This window comes from Vitis riparia, chromosome 10, assembly GCF_004353265.1.
Source record: "Vitis riparia cultivar Riparia Gloire de Montpellier isolate 1030 chromosome 10, EGFV_Vit.rip_1.0, whole genome shotgun sequence".
NCBI classification, from domain to species: Eukaryota; Viridiplantae; Streptophyta; class Magnoliopsida; order Vitales; family Vitaceae; genus Vitis; species Vitis riparia.
Window position 1 is genome coordinate 12,899,611 of NC_048440.1, and position 23,721 is coordinate 12,923,331.

The window sequence follows — 23,721 nt, forward strand, 5'->3', positions numbered from 1 at the left end:
TTACGGGAACCGACTATCCTTATTGGAAAACTAGAATGACTTGGTATTTGCAATCTACTGATTAGATGTATGGGATGTCATTGAAGATGGCCCAACTTTTCCCACTAAACTAGTTGATGGAGTTTTGGTTCCAAAACCCAAGCAAGAATGGAATGAGCTTGATGGAAGAAACTTTCAATTAAATGCTAAAGCCGTTTTTATTTTGCAATGTGCTATGGATAGAAATGAATACAATAGAATATGTCAATGCAAATCAGCTAAAGAAATTTGGAGGTTGCTTGAAATAACTCATGAAGGAACTAATCAAGTGAAAGAGTAAAAATTAATTTACTTGTTCATAACTATGAATTGTTTTCAATGAAAGAAAATGAGACTATTGTTGAGATGATTACTAGGTTCACCGACATTGTCAATGGTCTTGAAGCTTTGGGAAAAATCTACAAGGAATCCGAGAAGATGATGAAGATATTGAGGTCTCTCCCATCAAAGTGGCATACCAAGGTCACCGCAATTCAAGAAGCAAAAAATTTGACTAAGCTACCTATGGAAGAACTCATAGGGTCATTAATGACATATGAGATCAATTTGACAAAAAAACTACAAGAGGGTGAAGACAAAAAGAAGAAGAGCATTGCCCTCAAAGCTACAACCAAGGAAGAAGAAGATGTTGAAGAAGAAAAACCAAGTGATGAAGATGATGATTTGACCCTCATCACAGGAAAGCTCAACAAATACATGAAAGGTGAAAGGTTTAGAGGAAGGAAGTTCACCTCTAGAAGAGATCCTTCTAAAAAGGAATCTTCATCACATGGTGATAAGGAGAAATGGGAAGAGAAAAGAAATTTGATATGCTTCAAGTGCAAAAAGCCGGGACACATTAAATATGATTGTCCTCAAGAGTGAAGCCAAGAGAAGAATGAAGAAGGCAATGATGGCCACTTGGAGTGAAAGTGAAGAATCCTCCGAAGAAGAAAAGGAGAAGGAGTGGCAAACATGTGCTTCATGGTAATAAATGATCTTGATGAGGTAAACTCTAACTTTAGTGATGAAGATATGCATAATGTTTTTGAAGAATTATATGAGGATTTTGAAAAACTTAGTTTGAAAAATAATTTTCTTAAAAAGAAAATTCAAGAACTTGAAAAGGAACTTGAAAAAGTAAAAGAAAAATTTTCAATTGTTGAAATATCTAAAACTCATCTTGAAAAAGAAAATGAGATTTTGAGAAGTGAAAATGAGATTTTAAAAAAGAAAAATTAATGGTTGACTTCTTCTCTTTCAATTTTCTCTTGTAGACAAAAATCTTTTGACATGATCTTAGCTAGCCAAATATGTGTCTTTGACAAACCAGGGCTAGGATTCAAATCTTCAAAAAATCAAAAGTATTTTAAAAACTACTTTGTAAAAGAATCCGCAAGTACAAGTCCTTCTACCACTTGCAACTTTTGTGGAAGAGGAGGGCACATTAGTAGTACATGTCTCTTAAGAAATGGTTCTCAAAAGAATTCAAATGTTAAAACTAAAAAGGTTTGGGTTGAGAAATCCAAGGTCACTAACCCTCAAGGATCTAAAAAGATATGGGTACCTAAATCAACTTAAACTTTATTTTGTAGAGATCAAAGAAGGATAAGTGGTTCTTGGATAGTGGATGCTCAAGACACATGACCGGGGATGAATCCAAGTTTGCCTTCCTTACAAAGAGAAAGTGAGGATACGTTACCTTTGGAGACAATTCAAAAGGAAGGGTCATTGGTCAAGGTAACATTAGTAATGACACATCCTCTTTTATTGAAAGTGTTTTATTAGTGGATGGTTTAAAACATAATCTTTTGAGCATAAGTCAACTTTGTGACAAAGGTTTTAAAGTGATTTGTGAAACATCTCATTGCATCATCAAAGATATTCAAAATGATAAAACCATCTTCATGGGCCATAGATGTGATAATGTTTATGCAATAAATATTTCAAAATATGATGGTCATGATAGATGCTTTTCAAACATGCATGATCAAAGTTGGTTGTGGCATAGGAGGTTGGGACATGCTAACATGGACCTCATTTCCCAACTCAACAAAGATGAACTTGTTAGAGGCCTTCCCAAAATAAATTTTCAAAAAGACAAAGTTTGTGAAGCTTGTCAAATGGGAAATCAAATCAAAAACTCTTTTAAAAACAAAAATTTCATTTCAACAACTAGGCCTCTTGAATTGTTGCATATGGATTTATTTGGTCCATCTAGAACACCAAGCCTTGGAGGAAAATCTTATACTTTTGTTATTGTGGATGACTTCTCTAGATACACTTGGGTCTTATTTTTAAGCCAAAAGAATAAAGCATTTTATGAGTTTTCAAAGTTTTGCAACAAGGTTCAAAATGAAAAAGGTTTTACAATTACTTGTATAAGAACTGATCATGGGAGAGAATTTGAAAATATTGATTTTGAAGACTATTGCAATAAGCATGGTATTAACCACAATTTTTCGGCTCCTAGAACTCCTCAACAAAATGGGGTAGTTGAAAAGAAAAATAGAACTCTTCAAGAAATGGCTAGAACCATGCTAAATGAAAACAATTTACCAAAATACTTTTGGGCCTTCTTGTTATGTTTTAAATATAATTTTATTAAGGCTTATTCTTAAGAAAACTCCCAATGAGCCTTGGAAAAACAAGAAACCCAACATTAGCTATTTCAAAATCTTTGGGTGCAAATGTTTCATATTAAACACCAAAGACAATCTTGGAAAATTTGATGCAAAATCGGATGTTGGAATTTTTCTTGGTTACTCAACTTCAAGTAAAGCCTTTAGAGTTTTTAACAAAAGAACCATGGTTGTTGAGGAGTCTATCCATGTTATTTTTTATGAATCTAACAATTCTCTCCAAGAAAGAGAAAGCCTTGATGATGATTTAGGCTTGGAGACCTCCATGAGAAAATTACAAATTGAAGATAGAAGGCAATAAGAAGAAGTTGTAGAGGATCCCAAGAAAGAAAAATCACCTTTGACACTACCTCCTCCTCAATAAGTGCAAGGTGAATCAAGCCAAGACCTCCCTAAAGATTGGAAGTTTGTCATCAACCACCCATAAGATCAAATTATAGGTAATCCATCTAGTGGGGTAAGAACTAGATCATCTCTTAAAAATATTTGCTATAATCTTGTTTTTATCTCTCAAATTGAACCTAAAAATATAAAAGATGCTCTAGTTGATGAAAATTGGATGATTGCTATGCAAGAAGAGTTAAACCAATTTGAAAGAAGTGAAGTATGAGAATTAGTGTCAAGATCTCAAAATCAAAGTGTTATTGGAACTGGATGGGTCTTTAGAAATAAAATGGATGAAAATGGCATAATATAAGGAATAAAGCAAGATTGGTAGCCCAAGGTTTTAATCAAGAAGAAGGGATAGATTATGAAGAAACCTTTGCTCCCGTAGCTAGATTGGAAGCCATTAGGATGTTACTTGCCTTTGCATGTTTTAAAGACTTTGTTTTATATCAAATGGATGTGAAAATTGCTTTCTTAAATGACTTTATAAATGAAGAGGTATATGTTGAACAACCACCCGGTTTTCAAAGTTTTAACTTTCCTAATCATGTTTTTAAACTTAAAAAAGCACTTTATGGTTTGAAACAAGCACCTAGAGCATGGTATGAAAGATTGAGTAAATTTCTTTTGAAAAAGGGTTTTAAAATGGGAAAAATTGACACAACTTTTTTCATAAAAACCAAAGAAAATGACATGCTCTTAGTGCAAATATACATTGATGATATCATTTTTGGAGCTACTAATGTCTCTCTTTGTGAAGAATTTTCTAAATGCATGCATAGTGAGTTCGAAATGAGCATGATGGGAGAACTTAACTTCTTCCTTGGACTTCAAATCAAGCAACTAAAGGAAGGAACCTTCATCAATTAAGCAAAGTATATAAGAGATCTCATCAAAAGGTTCAATATGGAGGAAACCAAAACAATCAAGCTTAACATGGATGAGAAAGGTAAGTCCGTCAACTCAACTATGTATAGAGGCATGATAGGTTCTTTGCTATATTTGACCGCTAGTAGACCCAACATCATGTATAGTGTATGTTTGTGTGCTAGATTTCAATCTTGTCCTAAAGAATCTCATTTAAGTGCTGTAAAACGAATTCTTAGATATTTAAAAGGGACAATGGACATGGGTCTATGGTATCTTAAGGGTGATAACTTTGAATTAATTGGATACTCGGATGCCGACTTTGCCGGTTGTAAAGTTGAGAGGAAAAGCACTAGTGACACTTGTCATTTCCTAGGACACTCACTTGTTTCATGGCATAATAAGAAGCAAAATTCGATAGCTTTGTCTACTGCGGAAGCCGAATACATAGCAGCCGGTTTATGTTGTGCACAAATCCTTTGGATGAAACAAATACTTAGTGATTTCAATTTGATTTTTAAGCATGTTCCTATTAAATGTGATAACACTAGTGCCATAAACATTTCAAAAAATCCGGTGCAACACTCTAGGACTAAGCATATAGAGATTAGACACCATTTTCTTAGAGACCATGCACAAAAGGGTGACATTACACTTGAATTTGTAAGCACAAAAAATCAACTTATCGATATTTTTACAAAACCCCTAAGTGAAGAGCAATTTGTTGATATTAGAAGACAACTAGGGGTGATTTCTTTATGATCAAATGATTGCTTGATGAATTCTTGATTGAATATACCTTATGATTGCGTGAATTTCATATCATAAGCATTATATAGAAATCATCTTAGGAAAGAGGTCAAATTTTGACCAAAAATCAAAATTCCCATGGCATTGGACATAAAAAATTGGGGATTTCAACTGAAAAGGGTAGGGGGAGGATCACGAGACAAGAAAATGCAAAAAATTTGGCCCGTTGACCAAGCGGTCGACCGGTTCGTTGGGGCTGGGAATTTAAAAAGCCTCCCGCGCGTTATTTCGCTCACTGTTCTCCTTGACCCCTTGAAAACCCTTCACATACCTGCTTCCAGAGACCATTTTGGGTTGGATTTTGGACTGATTGAAGGCTTTGAAGTGGATTTTGGGGCGCATTTGAGCTAGGGTTTCAATTTGAAACCTAGGGTTTTCAGATTTGGGAGCGTCTTCTCTTTGTGCCGCGCGCCTCAAGGTTGGTTCAGCTTCATCTCCGTGCACCTAGGGCTTCGGGTTGGTGTTTGCTCTCTCTTGTTTGATTTCATTCTCCTTTTGGACTTCTCTTTTTCTCTATCCCATTCATTGGATGGCTCCAAGGCGAGAGACAGGGACTTCCAAGGCTCAGGGCAAGCGCCCTGCTGAGCCATCCCAGCTTGAGTAGACGGAGGCTCGTCGAAAGGCGAGGTATGACACACCCTCTTCAGTTCCGTCGAAGACTATCAGTGATACAAGCAAAAGTTCGTCCAGAGGAAAGTTGTCCTAGGAAGAAGTATCAATTTCTCCCAACTTCAGCACTTTGGGTTTAAGGGACTCTTCGGTTGGATGGGATGGCTGCCAGTTGTGACGATTTCCGAGCCAATCTTCTCGACTCTGGTGCGTTCTTTTTATTCCCAGGTGAACTATGGGCTTGGAGGACCAGTCTTGTCCACAGTGAGAGGAGTTGAAATCAGATTGAGCCCGGAGAGTATCTATCGCATTCTCGACATTCCTTCAGTTGGACTCCGGGTGTATGAGGCCAAGGCGTGGCCCACTGTGTCGGGATTCAAGCCTAGAGAGGTTGTTCAGAGGTTGTGTGGACTCGCAGATGCCTAGGGGATGGGCAAACCATCGGCATATAGCCTGACAGTGCCCAACTGAGTCCTTCATCACATGATCTGCTCCATCTTATTGCCACGAGGAGGACATCGAAACGAGGTCTCCTACCTTGAGGCTTTCATTGTGGACTCGATTCTGATAGGGCGACGGATTCACGTGGGATATCTGATGATGATGCATATGATATCCTGCGTTGAGAGCACGACATGAGTACTCCCTTACGGCCGCTTCCTTACCCGAGTATTCAAGGATGCAGGGGTCGACTTGAGTAGAGAGACGGACGTCAAGGCTCCCATTAGCTATGACACGTACGATGAGCAATCCTTGGGGCGAATGAAGTTCGAGAAGCCCCCGATGGCTCCTGGATTAGGAGAGCAGAGCGACAGGCTCGGGGTCAGGGACAGATGCATCCCGGAGCAGAAAAGGAGGCCGAGATCAGAGAGATGGAGGATGGGTTAGACCCTTAAAGGGATTTTGAGCAGAGAGGACCCGAGCTTGACATTCCGCCTCCACCTCAGTCAGAGGGCATTCATGTTGAGGCCACTTTCTCAGAGCCTATGATGACTGAGTCGTCTTACACGGCAGGACCATCATCTCAACCATCATTTACCGAGCTTTCTCACACAGAGCTACCATCTCAGGCACCTCACGCTCCTGATCATGCGCCTTGGATGGATGTCTCAGCTCAGATCAGCTCCCTTGGGACTCGTATGGAGGAGCTTGCTTTAGTCCATGACACTCGTTTCTACTCTATGGAGGAGCACATGGATCAGTATCAGACTGGAGTCACTTCTTGATTTGAGCACTTCAAGCAGAGATTTGAGCGCATAGAGGAGCATATGGATCAGTAGCAAGCTACATTCGAGCATCTCCAGTAGAGCATTGATCGCATTGAGAGTCGTCAGGCGAGTCAGCATGAGGAGATGATGGCTTACCTCTGCTCTGTGTTTCCTTCTCCACCTCCTCAGCCTTGAGATTAGCTAGAGTTCCCCCTCAGTTTCTTTTTGATGTTGCCAAAGTGGAAGAAATATATAGGATCTAGGAGACCCTCATGCATATCATTGTCATCATTGTCATATCTATCTTGTTTAGCATATGTTTTCGTGTACATGTGAGGTTACCATAGCATATGCTTTCGTGTACATGTGAGGTTACCATATATATATATGATATGATATTTTCATGATCCATTGTTTCCTATTCAAATTTTCGTGTTTTACATTGTTTCCTATTAAAAATCGTTTGATTGATCCATGATTGGTTTGAGGGGGAGATTTTTTTTTCTCTCTTAGATAACCAAGGTTTGTCATCATAGAAAAGGGGGAGATTGTTAGCCCAAGGGTTCTCCTAATCGGGTTTTGATGATAACAAACCATGGTTAAGTGACTAATTTGTTTAATGGTTAAAAATCTCAGGCATAAACTCGAAAATTCATCAAATGACCAAATGGATACAAGATCGAGATGCTTGGAAGACTTGTGATCATAGGAAACTAATGTAAGATGAATGCATGAGTGCATTTAGGATTTTCACACGTTTCATGCAACTTAGAAAACTCAGTTTATTCTTTAAAACTTCGATTTCATTAAAACTCGAGTTTTTAACTAATGTACCTTGGGCAAAATGTTTTATAATTGACTTAATAATTCACCTAAAGACCTTGCCTAAGTGTTAGAAAAGAAAGGAATTAAAAAAATAGGTTTTCGGGGTCAAAAAGGCTCAACCGGTCGAGGTTATGGCCAACCGGCTCAACCTATTGAGGAACCGGTCGAGGGAGGCCAAAAAGTTTCTCTCTCCCAGTAGCCTTCTCTTCCCGATCGAGGCAACGATAACCTGTCATGCAGTAAATGCTCCAACGGCTAGTGAACCGATCGACCCCTAGCTCTAGCGGACGAGGTTACCTTTTGTTGTTTTTGACTCCCGAGCTTAGAAACCTATAAATTGAGAGTTTCACTTCATTTATTGATAAGAGAACACTTGCATTCAATAGCCTACCTACTTGTTCTTGATAAAAAAACTCTCATTTCTTTTATAGTGCATTAAAATCACCACTTGCATATTCTTTAGTGCACTCTTGTGTCATCCTAACTTTGTCTTGTATTTGAGCTATCCTTAAGCTAGGTTGAAGGATTATTTCTTGTAAAAATCTGAGTGTTAAAGCCTTCAAGAGGTTTGAATCTTGAAGAGATTGTGTAAGAGCCCATTGGAGCCGGAATCCAAGTGTAAGAAGATTGGAAGTTTGGTTGAAGCTTCAAGTTAGTGGAACCATCATTTGGTTAGGAGATTGAGGAGAGTGGATGTAGGCAAGGAAGTGCCGAACCACTATAAACCCGAGTTTGAATTCTCTAAACTCTATCTCTTTATCTTACTTATATTGTGTTTGAATTTGTTGTGATTGAAAGGATTTTAAAAACCCAATTCACCCCCCCCCCCCTCTTTGGGTGTTTTTCTTAACTAAGCATAGCCTTTGTTTTCTCATAGCCCCAACTGAGTTAGCATGCCACACCTATCCTGAATCCAAGCAATTTCCATCTCTAATTGCACGCACCCTTTTCTGGACATAAGGTTGAAGTTGCATGTCAACTTCTTGAAATCAATATGGACAAGTTGTGAATACTTGTTTTGCTGCTTTTAAAAGTTGGCAATTTTTTAAATCAAGAAACAAAATGGAGAAAACTGATCAAGAAATTAAGGTGTTATGGTTGCAAACCTTCCATGCTCTCCTGGCTGAATAGAGAGCATTACATCTTTGTCTGCAAGCACTGCACTAACCGCTATCACTCCTCCACCCAAAGCTTTTCCAAGTATCTAAGAAAAACAAACATTGAGAATTTTCTTTTAATAGGATGACATATTTGATCTATATAAGATGGTTAATTCCTTTTGAGAATATAAACATTAGGAAATATGCAGTAACTCAAAGATTTGAAGGAACACTGGCTCACACCAAAAATAAAGAACAAATAATAAATAGAAGAAGAAAAGAAAAGAAAAAAAAAAAAAAGAAGTCTTGGAGCATACTGGGGATGCCGATAACTCTATGAGGCTAATAGTTAAATGAATCTTACTGAAAAATAGTGTAATTTGAAAGTACAACTTGAGGACTGGACTGCTTTTAGATGCCTTTCACCTTTGAAAAGTTTGTATCAATCAGAATGCTTGCTGCATTGAGTTTTGCCTTTTTCTCAAACTTAGGCTCTAAATAATAACCATATTAGACTTAACATTTCTAAAGCATGGGAAAGATGAAATGAAATACCAAGTGAATTGTGACCGCAATGGTTTTTCCATTTTTCTCCAGATCAGCCTTGAAAGAGCAATAACTTTATTCAAGGAATTTATAAAGCATGAAAAGGAGTGAAGATATTAGGCCGATTTTCAAAGAAACATGACTTGTTTGATGTCTCTGCCAAATTAACCTGTTTCATTTTTCTCATTTCAAGTTCAAGTCTATGGTTCACAAATCTGACCTTCAAACAGAACCTACCCTTAAACTTTGTACTTATATTCTTCAGTTTGCTACTTTCTGGTTCTCTCTTAATTATCATGATACCTTATTTTGACATTTGACTACTAGTACAACTAGACTTTATTTGATCAGTTAAAAAGAACCTTCAGAAACTGTTGGATGAAACTCATGAATCCATGGAACAGCAGTGTGGCATTCAAATAAACCCTTCAGAAACACGTACATATCATTTCGTTTCAATGTTTTTTATCTAGTGCTATGGTTGTATAATTTCAATACAATGGATCATCAGAGACAAGGAGAAAGAAAGTGTGTTTTCAAATCAAAATTTATAAATTTTCCGTAGAACAAGGCATTTATTAGCTACTGTATAGGAATATTATCCCTGAAAAATCCGTACACTTGTTCACACAAACATTTTATTTGGAGGCCAAAACACCCTGATGGTAATGCTGCTTCCCAAAAGAAGGTATGTCTCCTTGTGAATGGATGGGCACCCATTAATTTAAAATGAAGAACAGACCTTGTTAAAAAAAATCTGTATAAACTACAAGGAACCACTTGTTAACAAATTATTCTTATATAGTTTAAAATTATATGATCACTTAGTGGTTCAGCTAACTATTTGGTTTCAGAATATAAATGGTTGAGGGAACTCAAAAAATAAAGACATAAAGAAAAATGCCTTACAACAACATCAGGACGAACTTCTTCCCATTCACACGCCAGCATTCTTCCTGACCGACCTAAGCCACTTTGTATTTCATCAGCAATCATTAGAATATTAAATTTTGAGCACAGTTCTCTGACAGCTTTTAAATAACCATCTGGAGGAATTATGACCTATCAACAGGAGAATATGATTGTTTAGGAAGAAGAAGAGGTGAGGAAAAATAAAAACGAATATTTACAAGGGAAAAAAAATGAAAATCCCCAACCCTTTTCCAGCATTAACCTGAATTTATGCATTTAGCAGGCATTAGATTTCCTTCAGTAGGTTAACAAAGAATCTTAAGAACCTAGTCCAGAATTCAAAAGATTATTGTATAAACTTGATTAGTTTCCATTGTCCTCCCAACTAAGTGAAACTTAGATACGGACAACACATTTCCAAGCACATAAAACTTTTGAGTTCCAAATTAAGCATACCCCAGCCTCTCCTTGAATAGGCTCAAATAGAAATCCAGCTATCCGATCTCCATTTTCTGCACTCCATAAAAGAAAGTATTAAACTTGTATTAGACATCTTATCTTATCTGCCATTCTTGAAGAATCCAAGATAGAATGTAAAATGGTGTGGACTATGTAATATGTATAAGGTTTACTAGTCAAAACAAGACCACAATATATATATAAATATGCAATCATCAAGAACAGTAACAAATTTCAATGTTTACAAACCTTCAAAGATTTTCTCAAGGGCAACTTCATCACCAAAATCAACTTTAAGATGACCTGGCAACAAGGGCCCAAAACCTCGTGTAGCCTCATTATCACAGCTCATAGAAATAACAGCCAATGTACGACCATGGAAGCAACCACAACAAGAGACGATAATGGCCTACACATGATTCATTTTGTGTAAAGGAAGCATCTTTTGAAAATTCAGTAAACTCAACTGGTACTTTGAATTCATTGATTAGCAAACAGGAAAACATATTTCTAATGTGAACACTTAACTACTTTACTAGCCAACTTATTTCTGAAGTAAAGCTTCACAACTAAAGCAGGCATATCTACCTATTATCATCTCAAATAATATTCCACAAATTTATGTTAACAAATGAATTTTTAAGTGAAAAGCAATACAGTAGTAAGTAAAAAAAATGAAAATAAACAGCTTCACAGGCATAACTAAGGATCTACAGGCCATGTTTAACCCAGAAAATGGGAGGGTAAGAAAGGATGAGGTGATGGATCATTTGTGAGAATAAAGGAGAGTCATGTAAGAAATGAATGTATTAGTGAGAACCTATAAGTAGCAGGAACACCAACTGAGGTTAAGGTGAGAGAAAGCTGGTTAAGAAGGTTTGATTAAATGCAACAAAGAAAAACTGCAGTATTAAAGAGGAGTGATAAGTCCAAGTTGAAGGAGCTACAAGGATGGGAGTAAGGCCAAAAGGACCAGACATAGAATTTAGAGCATTTAGTAAATTTTATTAAATTTATCTTATCTTATGAAAAAACAAGTGTAAGATGGAAGATCAGGAAACAAGTATTGATTTGGGACCTTTACAGATGTTTAGACCCATGATATGATTTAAATTCAATATTATGAGTCTAAGTAAAGTTAGGAATGATTTTGGTATGGAATAGTTCGGTTTAAGGTGAAGTTTGAATGTGATCCACGAATCAGTGAGAATGATTGGTGTGCAGTAAAATTTTTCTTCTTGAGCTTGATCAGTGAAACTTTCAAGTTGATTGATCAGACCTGGGCAGAAACACTTAATTTGAACAGAAATGCTATGAAAATGTGGGATTCACAATGGAGTGAATCTAAGATCAGTCAGTGATCAAATTTCGGAGTTCAGAATTCCCTTGTTTGGGGGAATTTTGGAATGGCTGCAGAGGTATTTTGAGTAACCCTAGAAGTATTAATTGAAGGCAAGGTAAGGAATAGTTTTATAGCATCCTAACTTTACCAAACTTACATTTTACGAAATGAATATTGGAAACCTCCTGTAAATGATGCAATGTAGATGATCGCTTCAAAACATTGAAAATGTGGTGTAAGTTATTAGCCTGTCATTATATTCTCTATCTTTAAATTTTTTAAGACTTCATTCTGATCAAGTATGTACTCCATAATATCCATACCTTGTAGCTTGCCTCACAGGAGCCAAAGCTTCATTTCCACTTCCAACTTCTCTGAAACCATGATCAATACTCTACAATAATTACCATCAGATAACAAAATGAGAAATTAACCTTTCTCATCCATAATCTTCTACTTCTTGCTTTCTCAATTACAGTATTTGGGAGCACATAATTCATAATAGTTCTGTGCTGTTAGCAAGTTACATAGTGCAAAAATATATCCATTCTTAATCGAGGACAGGCTGGGCTAGTGTAGTCCTCATGCTTTAACTAGAGGGATTTTGTACAAGGATGATTGTCGTATTTGGTAGTATTCCATCTAATCACCTGGACATGACCACCTAACCCCCTCCTAGCAAAGCTCAAAAAAAAAAAAATGCAGAAGAAGAAATCATTTGGAGAAATCAAAATTAAATCCCTAGGAAATCTCTAGCAATAAGCATGATTTAGAACCATCAGTGCCTACCTGGTCTTTGGGAATTTTTTTCTTCTCATAACCCCATTTCCTAGCTAACTTCAGAGCTGTTTCCACGCCTTCAGCACCAGTATTCATTGGTAGCACCATATCATAGCCAAACATATTCTTTAAACGCTCTGCGAATATTGGAAATCTATCATTATAGAAGGCTCTAGAGCTGAGAGTGAGCCTTTCTGCCTGTTCCACTAATGCTTTCAAGACCTTTGGATGACAGTGTCCCTACAAAAAGTAGATATGAAACTAAACAATTGCATCCATGTCTAATTCAATATGAAAAGTTAGAGAGTGAATTGATCATTGCAATAAATCTACTCAAGAATGGACTTTCTTACACAGACAAGCGCTTTGGCTAGCTTAGCATTTTATTTAGTAGTCACAAGAACTACTTGTAGTGTGTTGAAACAAGTGCAATGAATTTCATACAACAAGCAGCATTTTGCTGCCATGAAAGTTTTAGGACATCTTTCAACTGAAGGTACGGTTTTTGGCAAGGAGGAGTACCAGAGTGAATATCTTGCAGTCAGGTCCAAACACTTCAGATAAGGCATCAGTATAACAGAAATTAAACGGTCCTTTTTTATTACCTGATTAACCGCAGAGTAAGCAGAAAGGAAATCCAGATATTTTTTGCCTTCTGGATCCCATATGGTTGATCCCTTTGCTTGAGAGAACACAATGGGAATTGGGTGGTAACTGCATTTTAACCAGAGAACTGACTTCAGTGAGGGCTTATTTACCAAAAAATTCAACAAAACACACCAACAAAAGGATACATGGTACATGTATGCTAAGATTATTTGCTTCTCAACATCAATCATTTGTTTTTCTTGTTCTAAATGGTTACCAATCAAAGTAATTCAATTGAGTTCCTTTTCACATTTCCTTTACTAATTTGATGAAAGCTAAAATACACATACACAATTCTGTATATTATAGAATGACACTAGGGGTGTCATAGTATAGTGGTAGTATACTGTGTATACTATCAGGCTTTGGATACCATTATGAATGGAATGTAATGACATTTGGATTAAAAAAATGCCATGTCAGACTTCCAAAATATTATGAATGATATATTTATTCTTCGCAACTGTTTATATTGATAATTTCTTGTTTCTTCTCAATTTATTTATCAACATTGGAAACATTTAATGCGTTTCTTAGAGTGGTAAAAAATGCAAGTTTGGTAGTTTGGCAAAAAGGGTAAAGTTGTTCCAAACAAGGTTGGATTCCTAGGACAACATATTTACATGAGAACTATTGTCACAATAGAGAGGTCAAACAAGTTTGCTGATAAGCTCCCAGGTGAAATAAAAGATAGAAAATAATTGCAGGGATTCTTTTTTTTTTTTGATAAGTAAGCACAGAATTCATAGAAAGAAGGCTAATAAGCCCCAAAGTATACAGGACATATACAAGGCAGCTAAGGCCTTACAAGCAAAAAAGACCAAAAACTCACCACCCCTTAACTGGAGGCTAACCACTCTAGGAAACCTATAAGGGAATGCGGCTCCTCATCCATATACAATTTAGCCCAACCCCAAATGTTACATACAAAAGAATATTTAAGCCTCTGAATTGCTAACCCCCCCCCCCCCCCCTAAAAGCTAATCTATTCCTTTCCTTCCAGACCGTCCAAAAAATAAATAACAGAATGGAATTCCAAAGCTTTTTCCTTTTTTTTCCCCATAAAAGCACCCCCCCAACTATATAAAACCTCCTTTACAGTTTTAGGAAACACCCACTGAACCCCAACTAATCCTAACACTAAATCCCACAGCACTCTGGCCACTGTACAATGTATAAGAACGTGGTTCACATTTTCTGCTTCACAAGCACACAAAAAACAACGGTTGGGAAGTTGTCATCCTCTATTCTGGAGCCTATCAAGAGTCAATATCTTCCCCCAAGTGGCTTCCCACGCAAAAAAACGTAATTTTAGTTGGAACTCTCTCCACCTAAATTTTGTTTTTCGGGAAGACGACCTCCAAAGGCCTATCCAATCGGCTGTACGCTTCCTTCACTCTAAACTGCACACTTCCCCCTCCCTTCCAAAAAACCGAATCTTCCTCCCACGTAACCCTGAATCCCCTCAACACCTGGAGCAAATTGCCTACCATCTCCACCTCCCAATCATTAAAGTCCCTAATAAATCTCAAATTCCAACCTCCTTCACCAACATTTTGGTCCCACATTTCTCCAACTGTCGTGTTTCTATGAGCTGCCAAGATGTAGAGGTGTGAGAACCTTTGGGACAGCACTATATCCCCACACCAAGTGTTAGTCCAAAACCTAATTTTATTACCTTTCCCCACTTTGAACACCAAGTTTTCCCAGCACTAGCCAGCTTCCTTTAAAATCTCCTTCCAAACCCCCACCCCAAATGCACCCACAGCTTTTTTGGTCCTCCAACCGTAGTCCTCTTGCCCATGCTTTGCCACCAGCACTTGCTTCCAAAGAGCCTCCTTATCACGCGCGAATCTCCAAATCCATTTGCCAAGTAACGCTTTATTCACAAGGGTAAGCTTCCTTATTCCAAGCCCCACTTTCTCCTTATCCCCACACACCACCTCCCATTTAACAAGATGGGCTTTCCTCTCCAAGTTTCCTTCCCCCCACAAAAAATCTCTTGGAAGTTTTTTTAGTCTCCTTGCCACAGAAATGGGCATTCGAAAGAAAGACATTTGATACATTGGCATGCTAGCCATAGTACTCTTAATTAGAGTGATTCTCCCACCCTTTGAGATATATTGACTTTTCCAAAGGGCAAGCCTCCTTCTCACTTTTTCTTCTACCCCATCCCACCCAGAGACAGTCTTATTTGACACCCCCAGAGGCAACCCCAAGTACACTGGAGGCAGCTACCCCACCCTGCACCCTAGCTCCACAGCCAACTCATCCACCTCTTCCACCTCCCCTATTGGAATGATCTCACTTTTAGCCAAATTGATTCTTAACCCTGAAGCGACTTCAAATCATAACAAAATCCAACTCAAATTCGTTAAGTACTCCTTTTTAGCCTCACAAAAAACGATTGTGTCATTGGCAAAGTTCAAATGAGCAACGTGGACAACCCGCCCTCTACCACGCTGAATTTTACACCCTGAAATAAAACCCCCTTCCATAGCCCTTCTGATTAGTACGCTCAACACTTCCATCCCCATGACAAAAAGATAGGAGGACAGGGGGTCCCCTTGATGCAACCCCTTTGAGTTGGAGAAGAAACCAACTGGGGCTCCGTTCACCATGATTGAAAATTTGGTTGTGGAGATACACCACCACATCCACCTCAGCCACTTTGAACCAAACCCCATTTTTTCCATCACCTTCAAGAGGAACTGTCAATTAATGCTATCATAGGCCTTCTCAATATCTAGCTTACAGATTAACCCATTTTCACCCCTTTTATTCCATGCGTCAATCACTTCGTTTGCTATTAGAGAGGCATCTAGAATCTATCTACCCGTGACAAATACATTTTGATCAAGGATGAAAATATCGGTAATCACGGATATATCGGTATTTCGATTTTACGGATATATCGGATATATCGAAGATATATCGGCGGATATTTTGGAAAAAAATATCGGTAAACTTAAAATTGTTAAAAACTTATGAAAATATAAGGAAAACCTCATAATAATATAATTAGAAGTATAATAGACATTTTAAAGTTATTTTATTGAAAATTTTGATATATGTATAACATGATTTATCATATTTGATAATAATATCATATGCATCGATAAAAATATGAATTTTATAAGTGTACATTTATTATTAAATTACACCTAATATTATGATATTTGATTATAATATGTCTAATTTTAAAATATATATTAATATTAAAATATGATCCATTTAATTCAATTGTATTAAACAATATAAAATAAATTATGATATATATATAAATTTTTAATATTTAATTAATTATTAATGATATTAAAAACATTATGAATAAAATTATATAATTTTTATATTTTTGGTAATTAATTAAAAGATTTTGCATTTAATTATAAAATAATTATAATTAATTTGCTCTTTAAAATATTCTTTTAATATTTTCTTTATATAATGAGTTTAAGTATATATACATTTTTTGCACATTATATATTGAAGGGCTAGTTAGCCCAGATGGTAAGTGGCTGAACTCCAAACCTTTTGGTTTGGGGTTCAAATCCCCTCGGCAGCAAATGGGAGGAGCACTGTAGTGGTACTGTAGCGCGTTGACTTTCGTTGACCCACGTTGACCATGCGATATATCGAGAAAAATCGCCGATATATCACGAGAAATGGCCGATTTCTCGAGATTTATTACGAAATATCGTCAGACCAATGTTTCTTCATGAAATATCGTGTTGATACCCTTCGATACACGATATTTCGGCAATATATCGCGACATTTTCTTCCTTGGTTCTGATAAGGGGAGACCACTTTTCCTATCACTTTCTTAAGCCTATTGGCCAACACCTTAGCCAACAGCTTATAAAGCCCCCCCAAGAGGCTGATGGGTCTAAAGTCCCCTAGATCCTTGGCCCCTCCTTTCTTTGGTAACAACACCAGAAAGGTATTATTGAGACTCTTGAGGAAAACATTCTGGTCATAAAACTCCTTGAACATCTCCAAAATTTCCTCCTTTACAAAGTCCCAGCAACTTTGCTAGAAGGACAAAGTGAAACCATCAGGGCCTGGGGCTTTGTCCCCGTTCATATCCATCAAAGCCGCTTGGACCTCACCCTCAGTGAAGGGGAGCTCCAACATCTCCGCTTCTTGCAAACAGATTTGATTAAAATGAAGGCTTCCAAGGTCCGCCCTCCACCCCGAACTTTCTAAAAACTGCTGCTAAAAGGCATTCACTACCCCTTCCTTAATTTCTCGCTCCTCTGTCAGCCTTACCCCATTTATCTTAATTTTGTCCATAGAGTTGGCTCTTTTATGGGTAGAAGCCATACGGTGAAAATATCTCGTGCTTCTATCCCCTGCCTTTAACCATAATTCCCTTGACGCCTGTCTCCAATGCGTTTCTTCCAGATCTACCCACTTGACATATCCCTCCTTGGCTTCCTTCTTACAAGCTAATTTCTCCACTGTCAAACTTCTCTCACCTTCCACCCTATCCCAATACTCCACTTGTTGGAGCGCTGCCTCCTTGTTACAATCCAGATTCCCGAACACCTCCCTATTCCAGACTTTAAGCTTCTGTTTCAACTCCTTCAGTTTTGCAAACAATCTAAAGCTAGCGCTACCACTGACCTCTATCCCCCGCCACCAATTACGGATTAAATCTTTGAACCCCTCGACTTTGAGCCACATGTTTTCGAATCTGAAAGGGGCAGGCCCTCTCCTAAAGCTACCCCCCTCAAGTAACATTGGAAAATGATCTGAAGTCGGCCTAGGCAACCTTCTTTGGCTCACCCTACTAAATTGATCAAGCCAGCAGGGAGTTACCAGAAATCTATCTAGCCTAGCCCTTGATTGGCTATTCAGGCCCCCACTCCACGTGAAAGCTCCTCCTTGCAGCTATAAGTCCACGAGGCCTAGCTCGTCTACAACTTCCGCAAACCTCCTCATTGCTGAGGTTATTCTCCCTTGCCTACTCCTTTCACTTTGAGAGAGAATGATGTTGAAGTCACCCCCAAGGCACCAAGGCCCCTCCCAAATTCCTCTAATCGCCCCAACTTCTTCCCACAAACACTCCCTCTCAACTCTAGTAAACGGGCCATAAACACCCGTGAAAAACCAAATCACCCCATTATCCACTATTCTGAATCTGCAGGATAAAGAAAATTGCTCCTCCTCCCATTCCAACAAGTCCAGAACTCTTTTATCCCAACAAATTAGAATACCTCCAGCCGAACCACACGCATCCAGGGCCTTCCAATCTAAGAATCTTTCAGGCCCTAAACTACTCACCACCCTATTAGACATAACCTGAACTTTTGTCTCTTGAATGCAGAACAAATCCACATTCTGCTTCCTGATTACCGACTTAATTACTTTCCTTTTTGTGCTTTCGTTCGTTCCCCTCACGTTCTAGCTCAACAACTTGAAATTCATTGGACAACCACTGACTGCACCCCTCTGCCCTGAAGAGGACATTTCCTTCTACCATCCCCCTCATAGTTGACTGAGCATTCTAATCTCTTTAACTCCTTTTCAAATCTTGATTTTTCCAATAGTCCTTTGTTGTGGATCTTTTCCCTCATTTTCCTGATTTTGACCAAAAAACTTAATATGTACTTTTCCAGTCTTTCAGTCGAAAATCCCAGGAATTGACTGAACCTTGCTAGGCTACTTTCTTGCCAATCCAGGGCCCCTTCCTCCCTTCCTTCTTGGAACTCATACTGGGATGACCCCCTCTCCAAATCCCTTGCCACTGAGATGGGACCATTAAACTCAACCAACTCCCAACAGTCGTTGCCATTCCCACTAGGCCCAGCTGTGTCTTGACAATTTGACACACTTCCATTCTGGCACGCCTCCCTTAACACCCCAGAATGATCAAAGAGCTCCTCCTTTGGAGTCCGACCAAGCGAAAACAAAGAAGAATGAGAAGGAGTCCCCAAATCCCATAAACCCCCTAAGATTGATAAAGACCCATACCTCGAGACTTCTTCCACTAGGGCACTGTTTGTCAACAAGTAGTGGAGGTTTGCCTTCTGAACTCTCTCAGCTTCCTTTTCTCGCACACTTAGAAACTCCAGCTCAAAGTTGGCTTCTCCACAAGGCCCAGGTTAAGCTAAGAACCCCACCGGGCCTTTATTAAACTGAGCCTCCGCCGAGCCTTTTCTCCTCTTTACTGGAGGCCCACCAGGCTGCACCCCAGTATCCTTGAAGTGGCTCATTAACAGCCCGCTGCTCTTTTTTTGGACCATATTAGGCCCATATTGCGGCCCAAACTCCTCCTCTAAGACTTTTTCCTTTCCTTTAGGGCCTTTTGACCCACCCGCAAGCCCAACCCCACCAACTCCAGCCTCTTTTGAAATTACTCCTTCAGATAATAGTTGCGGGCTAGGCCCCCCAGCCCTCCTCAAGCCCAAATTGTTCTCAATGAGCCCAACCGAGGGCAGTCCATCTTCCGCCCCACCCACTAAGGGGCGAATCATCGACCCGAATTGGATCCGGCCCACAGTCGAACCCCTACCCGTTCCGTCCATCTACCCTTCCATCTCGTCAGCTGTCCGTGACAGCGCCTCGAGCCCTGCACTACCCCACTCGCCGGCCAGCGCGTGCACCTCTGTCGCCCCTGACCTCTCCTCTGCCACGATCTATTGAACCCCGGTGACCCTCTGGCTTCTGTCTAATCGACGGCAACACCTCCCACCAAAGAGGGAGATTATAAAAAACCCCTTCAACTCCAATTTCTAACGAGCTTAGCAACTCACCTCTCTTTGTTTTCACCAGGATCCTAGCCCACCGGAGGTTTTCCATTTTTTCCGTTGAAGGATCCATGGCTACAAAGCCACCGCACTCATTCCCCACCCTTCGCAATTATGGTCGGAACCCAGAGCAATAATGGCAAGCCCTTAACCCTCACCCAAACTTCTTCTCTTATTTCCCCTTCTTCCAAACACCTGAAACTTGGACTCCAAAGCTCCAAATCGACCTGAATCCTACCCACTGACCTTTTCTCGGCGGCGAGAACTTTCCTGGCTTCTACCGCAAGTTCGAACTCTAAGAGGGCTTGACCCTCTTCCAGCCAAGCCAAACCTAGTTTCCCTTTCAGCCCCCAAACGCTCGCCATTAGCCAACCCAACCTCGCCAGATCCTCTCCCCCTGCTACCCTAGGGTTCCATTTTCCAACTAGACAGTGCCCCAATCTATTCACATTTCTGCTAATTTCCTCTCCCTCTACCTCCATTCTGACCAAGAGACTATTCCTATTCCCCCATCTCTTTCCCATTTCAGCTTGCATTCTTTCAGGTATCGGCTCTTCCTTTTTTCCCCCCTACTGTCAATCCTCGCAATTAGATCCCCGTACGACCTTCGCCATAGCTGACCATCCCTTCCTTCCCCCTCTGCCTCTCAGGATACAAATGTTGTATCTTTTCTCCTCCGCATCCACGACCCCTAACCGGATAAAGCTCCCCGCCTTATTGACTTCGCGCGCCATGGAGTAACTTCTCCCCTTTTCCTTCCAACCCTTCTCCCATTTATCGTCTTTCCCATCCTTAACACACTGATCCAACCCTTCCAGAAAAATCCCAGCGCTTGCCGACCCCAATCTCACCCATGACGAAACCCCTCTTTTGCTTTCCACAATGAAGAGTAGGGTTTTACTTCTTCTCTTCTCCACCTTTACTTCAAAAACCTTCGATTCCACCCCGAAACTCTTTCCTTGCCGTTTCATCCATTTCTCCGTTTGGTTTTCTCCCTCGTCGCCATCGCCCTCACCCTCGCTCTCGCACTCTCTCGCTCTCTCTCTTAACAGCATATCAACTTTTTGACACTAGGCTTTTTAACAGCAGGGATTCTTGAAAAGTCTAAATTAACTCTCAAACTTCTGTAAGGATCTGGTGAAAGATTATGAACCTCTATACAAGAAACTCAGAAAGAACCCACATGGATGGACAGAAGAACATACCAAGGCAGTAAAAAGGATTAAGCTTAGGACAAAAATATTGCATTGATTATCCATCCCTCATCCCAAAGCCTTTAAAATCATGAAGGTAGATGCCTTTGAGGTAGGGTTTGGAGGAATCCTTATGCAAAGAATTGATGAAAAAGAGGTTTTGATCAGCTATACTTCAAGAGCATGGAAACCGACTCAAAAGATTATTTATTAAAAAGGAAACCTTAGCCTATTGTCCATAGTGTCACAAAATTTGAAAGTGACCCTGTTAACCAAGAGTTTCTTATTAGGGTAGATTACAAAGCAACCAAAGACATCTAAAAAAGGATGTAAAAAATTTGGCATCAAAATAGATCTTTGGCATGTTGCAGACCATTCTCTGTGCTTTTGATTTCAAAATTGAATGCATTAAAGGTGAAACCAATTCTTTGTTTAACCTTGTTACTCAAGGATTATTGTAGGGACAAAAAGAAGAAAAGCTAAGCCCTTATAAGGGCCTTATTACACTTCATGCCAATAAAAGAAAAATCTCTCCAACATATTAAAAAATCACCCCAGTTAACCCTACTGCTGGTCAAAAGTCATAGTTCTTCTCAAGGTGCAACAACTCCCTTTATAAATTCAGGAACAGTAATTGTAATAATAATTGAACATGAGGATACTTCCAAGAATCCTCCAGAAATTTCATCTATGAATCTTAGAGGTCATTCACTTCCATATGAAGGGAGGAACAAAAACTTCCACAAGACAATATTAGTGGATGCAAGATCTATCAGCATTCAACACAATTGGAGTAATAAAGAAAGATTTATAGCATACTCAAAGCTCCATATTATGGATGTGATCTCTTGTAAAGATTGGGGTTTCAACTGAAACAAGCCAAGATATCTTAGGCTTTCCAATACCAGATCTAGTGCTTATACTTATTTCGATGATATAAAGGCATGAGAAAATGTTTTGTGTTATCAATATGAGTATTTCTTTCATAGCTAGTATATCCGGTTTAGACTTAGACCTTAAAAGATATATTAAATTGGTTTAAGCATTGATTCAATATTTAGGATTCAATCCAAGATACCTTGCCACAATTATTAAAGGAGTCCTTAGATAGGTTTAAATCTACCAATAAGTAGGTAGATAATAGACAACTATTGTTCTAGTTCATCGCCTTATATGAGGTGCCGTGAATTTTAAAATGAACTTATGAAGTAACTTCTAATGATGAGGGGCCTTGGGACTATGTCCCTTATCTTCAGTGAGAAGGTAGAAAAAGCTCAAGTTCTCAGCCTTATATCCAGAAGTTATTCCTATAAAATCTGTTTTATTTCTCTTTCCTTCTGCCCTAATTGAGTCACAAGAATCCAGGTCAACAGATGTTCCATCTTTATCAACACAGATTAAAGAAATCTTCGCTCAATACCACTCCTTATTCAAATGAGTGTTAGCTTTTTTCCTATAATGTGTGGCCATATATAATTACATTTGTGTAAATATTATTTAAGGGTATCAATTGATGGGTAGGTGAATCAATTGATTGGACATCCAAGAGCCTTATGTATGGAAGACTCAAATTATAAATGAGGAGTTAGAAAATTTAATTTATATGAATGTGGTGTTACAACTTTTGTAGCCCCATCATTATGAAATTTATTTGGTACATTATGTTTATGAGTAAATGGAGGAAAATGGAAAAGTATAACCTATGTAATTATAGAGATGCATTCAAGTTAATAACCCACCATTACCCATTAATTTGTACATAATGGGTGTAAATAATGAGTATAACTCCCATATAGTCTTTGATGGGAAGACTAAGAGATGTACAATTTTTATAAATTAAGGTCCCAAGCCACACTCTCATTCTTATGTCCTTTTGTTGTTTTATTTTTAACAACATACACCACACAAGTGGCCCATCCACTATATGAGAGTAGTGAGTTGAAGACCTTGACAATACAATTCACAAGGTGACTTAATCTCACTTCAAAAGTGTTATTGGTACCATGGATCAAGGTAAGAATATGATCATTATTTTAGTACTTCCATTTATTTTGTTTTATGCATCCAAAATTGTTTTTTAAAATAATTATTTCCGCATAAAGTTTATAAAAGTTTGGTTAACAATAAGAACTTAAGAGAAAGATTCTAATGGCCCTAGAAGAAGATGATAATGCATCCATATCATCATTAACTAGGCTAATGGAAGAGGATGAGGAGGATTATGCTCAACCAAATGGGAAATATTGCTTTAGGGTTCTTTTACCACTCACTAAAGGGTCTCCACAGATTTAAAGCTGCATGATTCCCTTTCTTTTCAAAAGTTGAAGATTTCTTTTCTTTTCAAGACGTTGATTAAAGCTAAAGTGAGGACGGCATGACTTCACCTCTTTAATGGCTTACTATATCTATAAATAAGGGTGTGGTTGTTTGGAGGAGGCACTTCTACCTTACAGTCTTTTTTGCTAAGCATGCTCTTGATTCTTCTCTCCTTCATTCCCAATATTGTACACCATTGTCACTTGGCTTGAATCTAAGTAAGTGTGTACTATGTTCTTATATAATCCCAGTCTGATTGCATGCTGGTGTTATTCTCAAATTGTACTATTTTATTTAAATTTTATT

At 38.6% G+C, this 23,721-nt stretch overlaps 1 protein-coding gene across 1 annotated transcript in view; it reads right to left on the reverse strand.

The window, feature by feature from the left end:
* The window catches only part of LOC117923940 (ornithine aminotransferase, mitochondrial), a 38,194-nt gene that overhangs the window by 8,479 nt on the left and 5,994 nt on the right, over positions 1–23,721 (reverse strand). Inside the window, exons 2-7 of the mRNA XM_034842447.1 lie at positions 13,111–13,219; positions 12,515–12,745; positions 10,633–10,792; positions 10,381–10,436; positions 9,922–10,074; positions 8,473–8,570 (exon numbers count right to left, since the gene is read on the reverse strand). Of these exons, the coding sequence (XP_034698338.1) occupies positions 8,473–8,570; positions 9,922–10,074; positions 10,381–10,436; positions 10,633–10,792; positions 12,515–12,745; positions 13,111–13,219 (807 nt within the window). The remainder of the gene's footprint in view (positions 1–8,472; positions 8,571–9,921; positions 10,075–10,380; positions 10,437–10,632; positions 10,793–12,514; positions 12,746–13,110; positions 13,220–23,721) is intronic.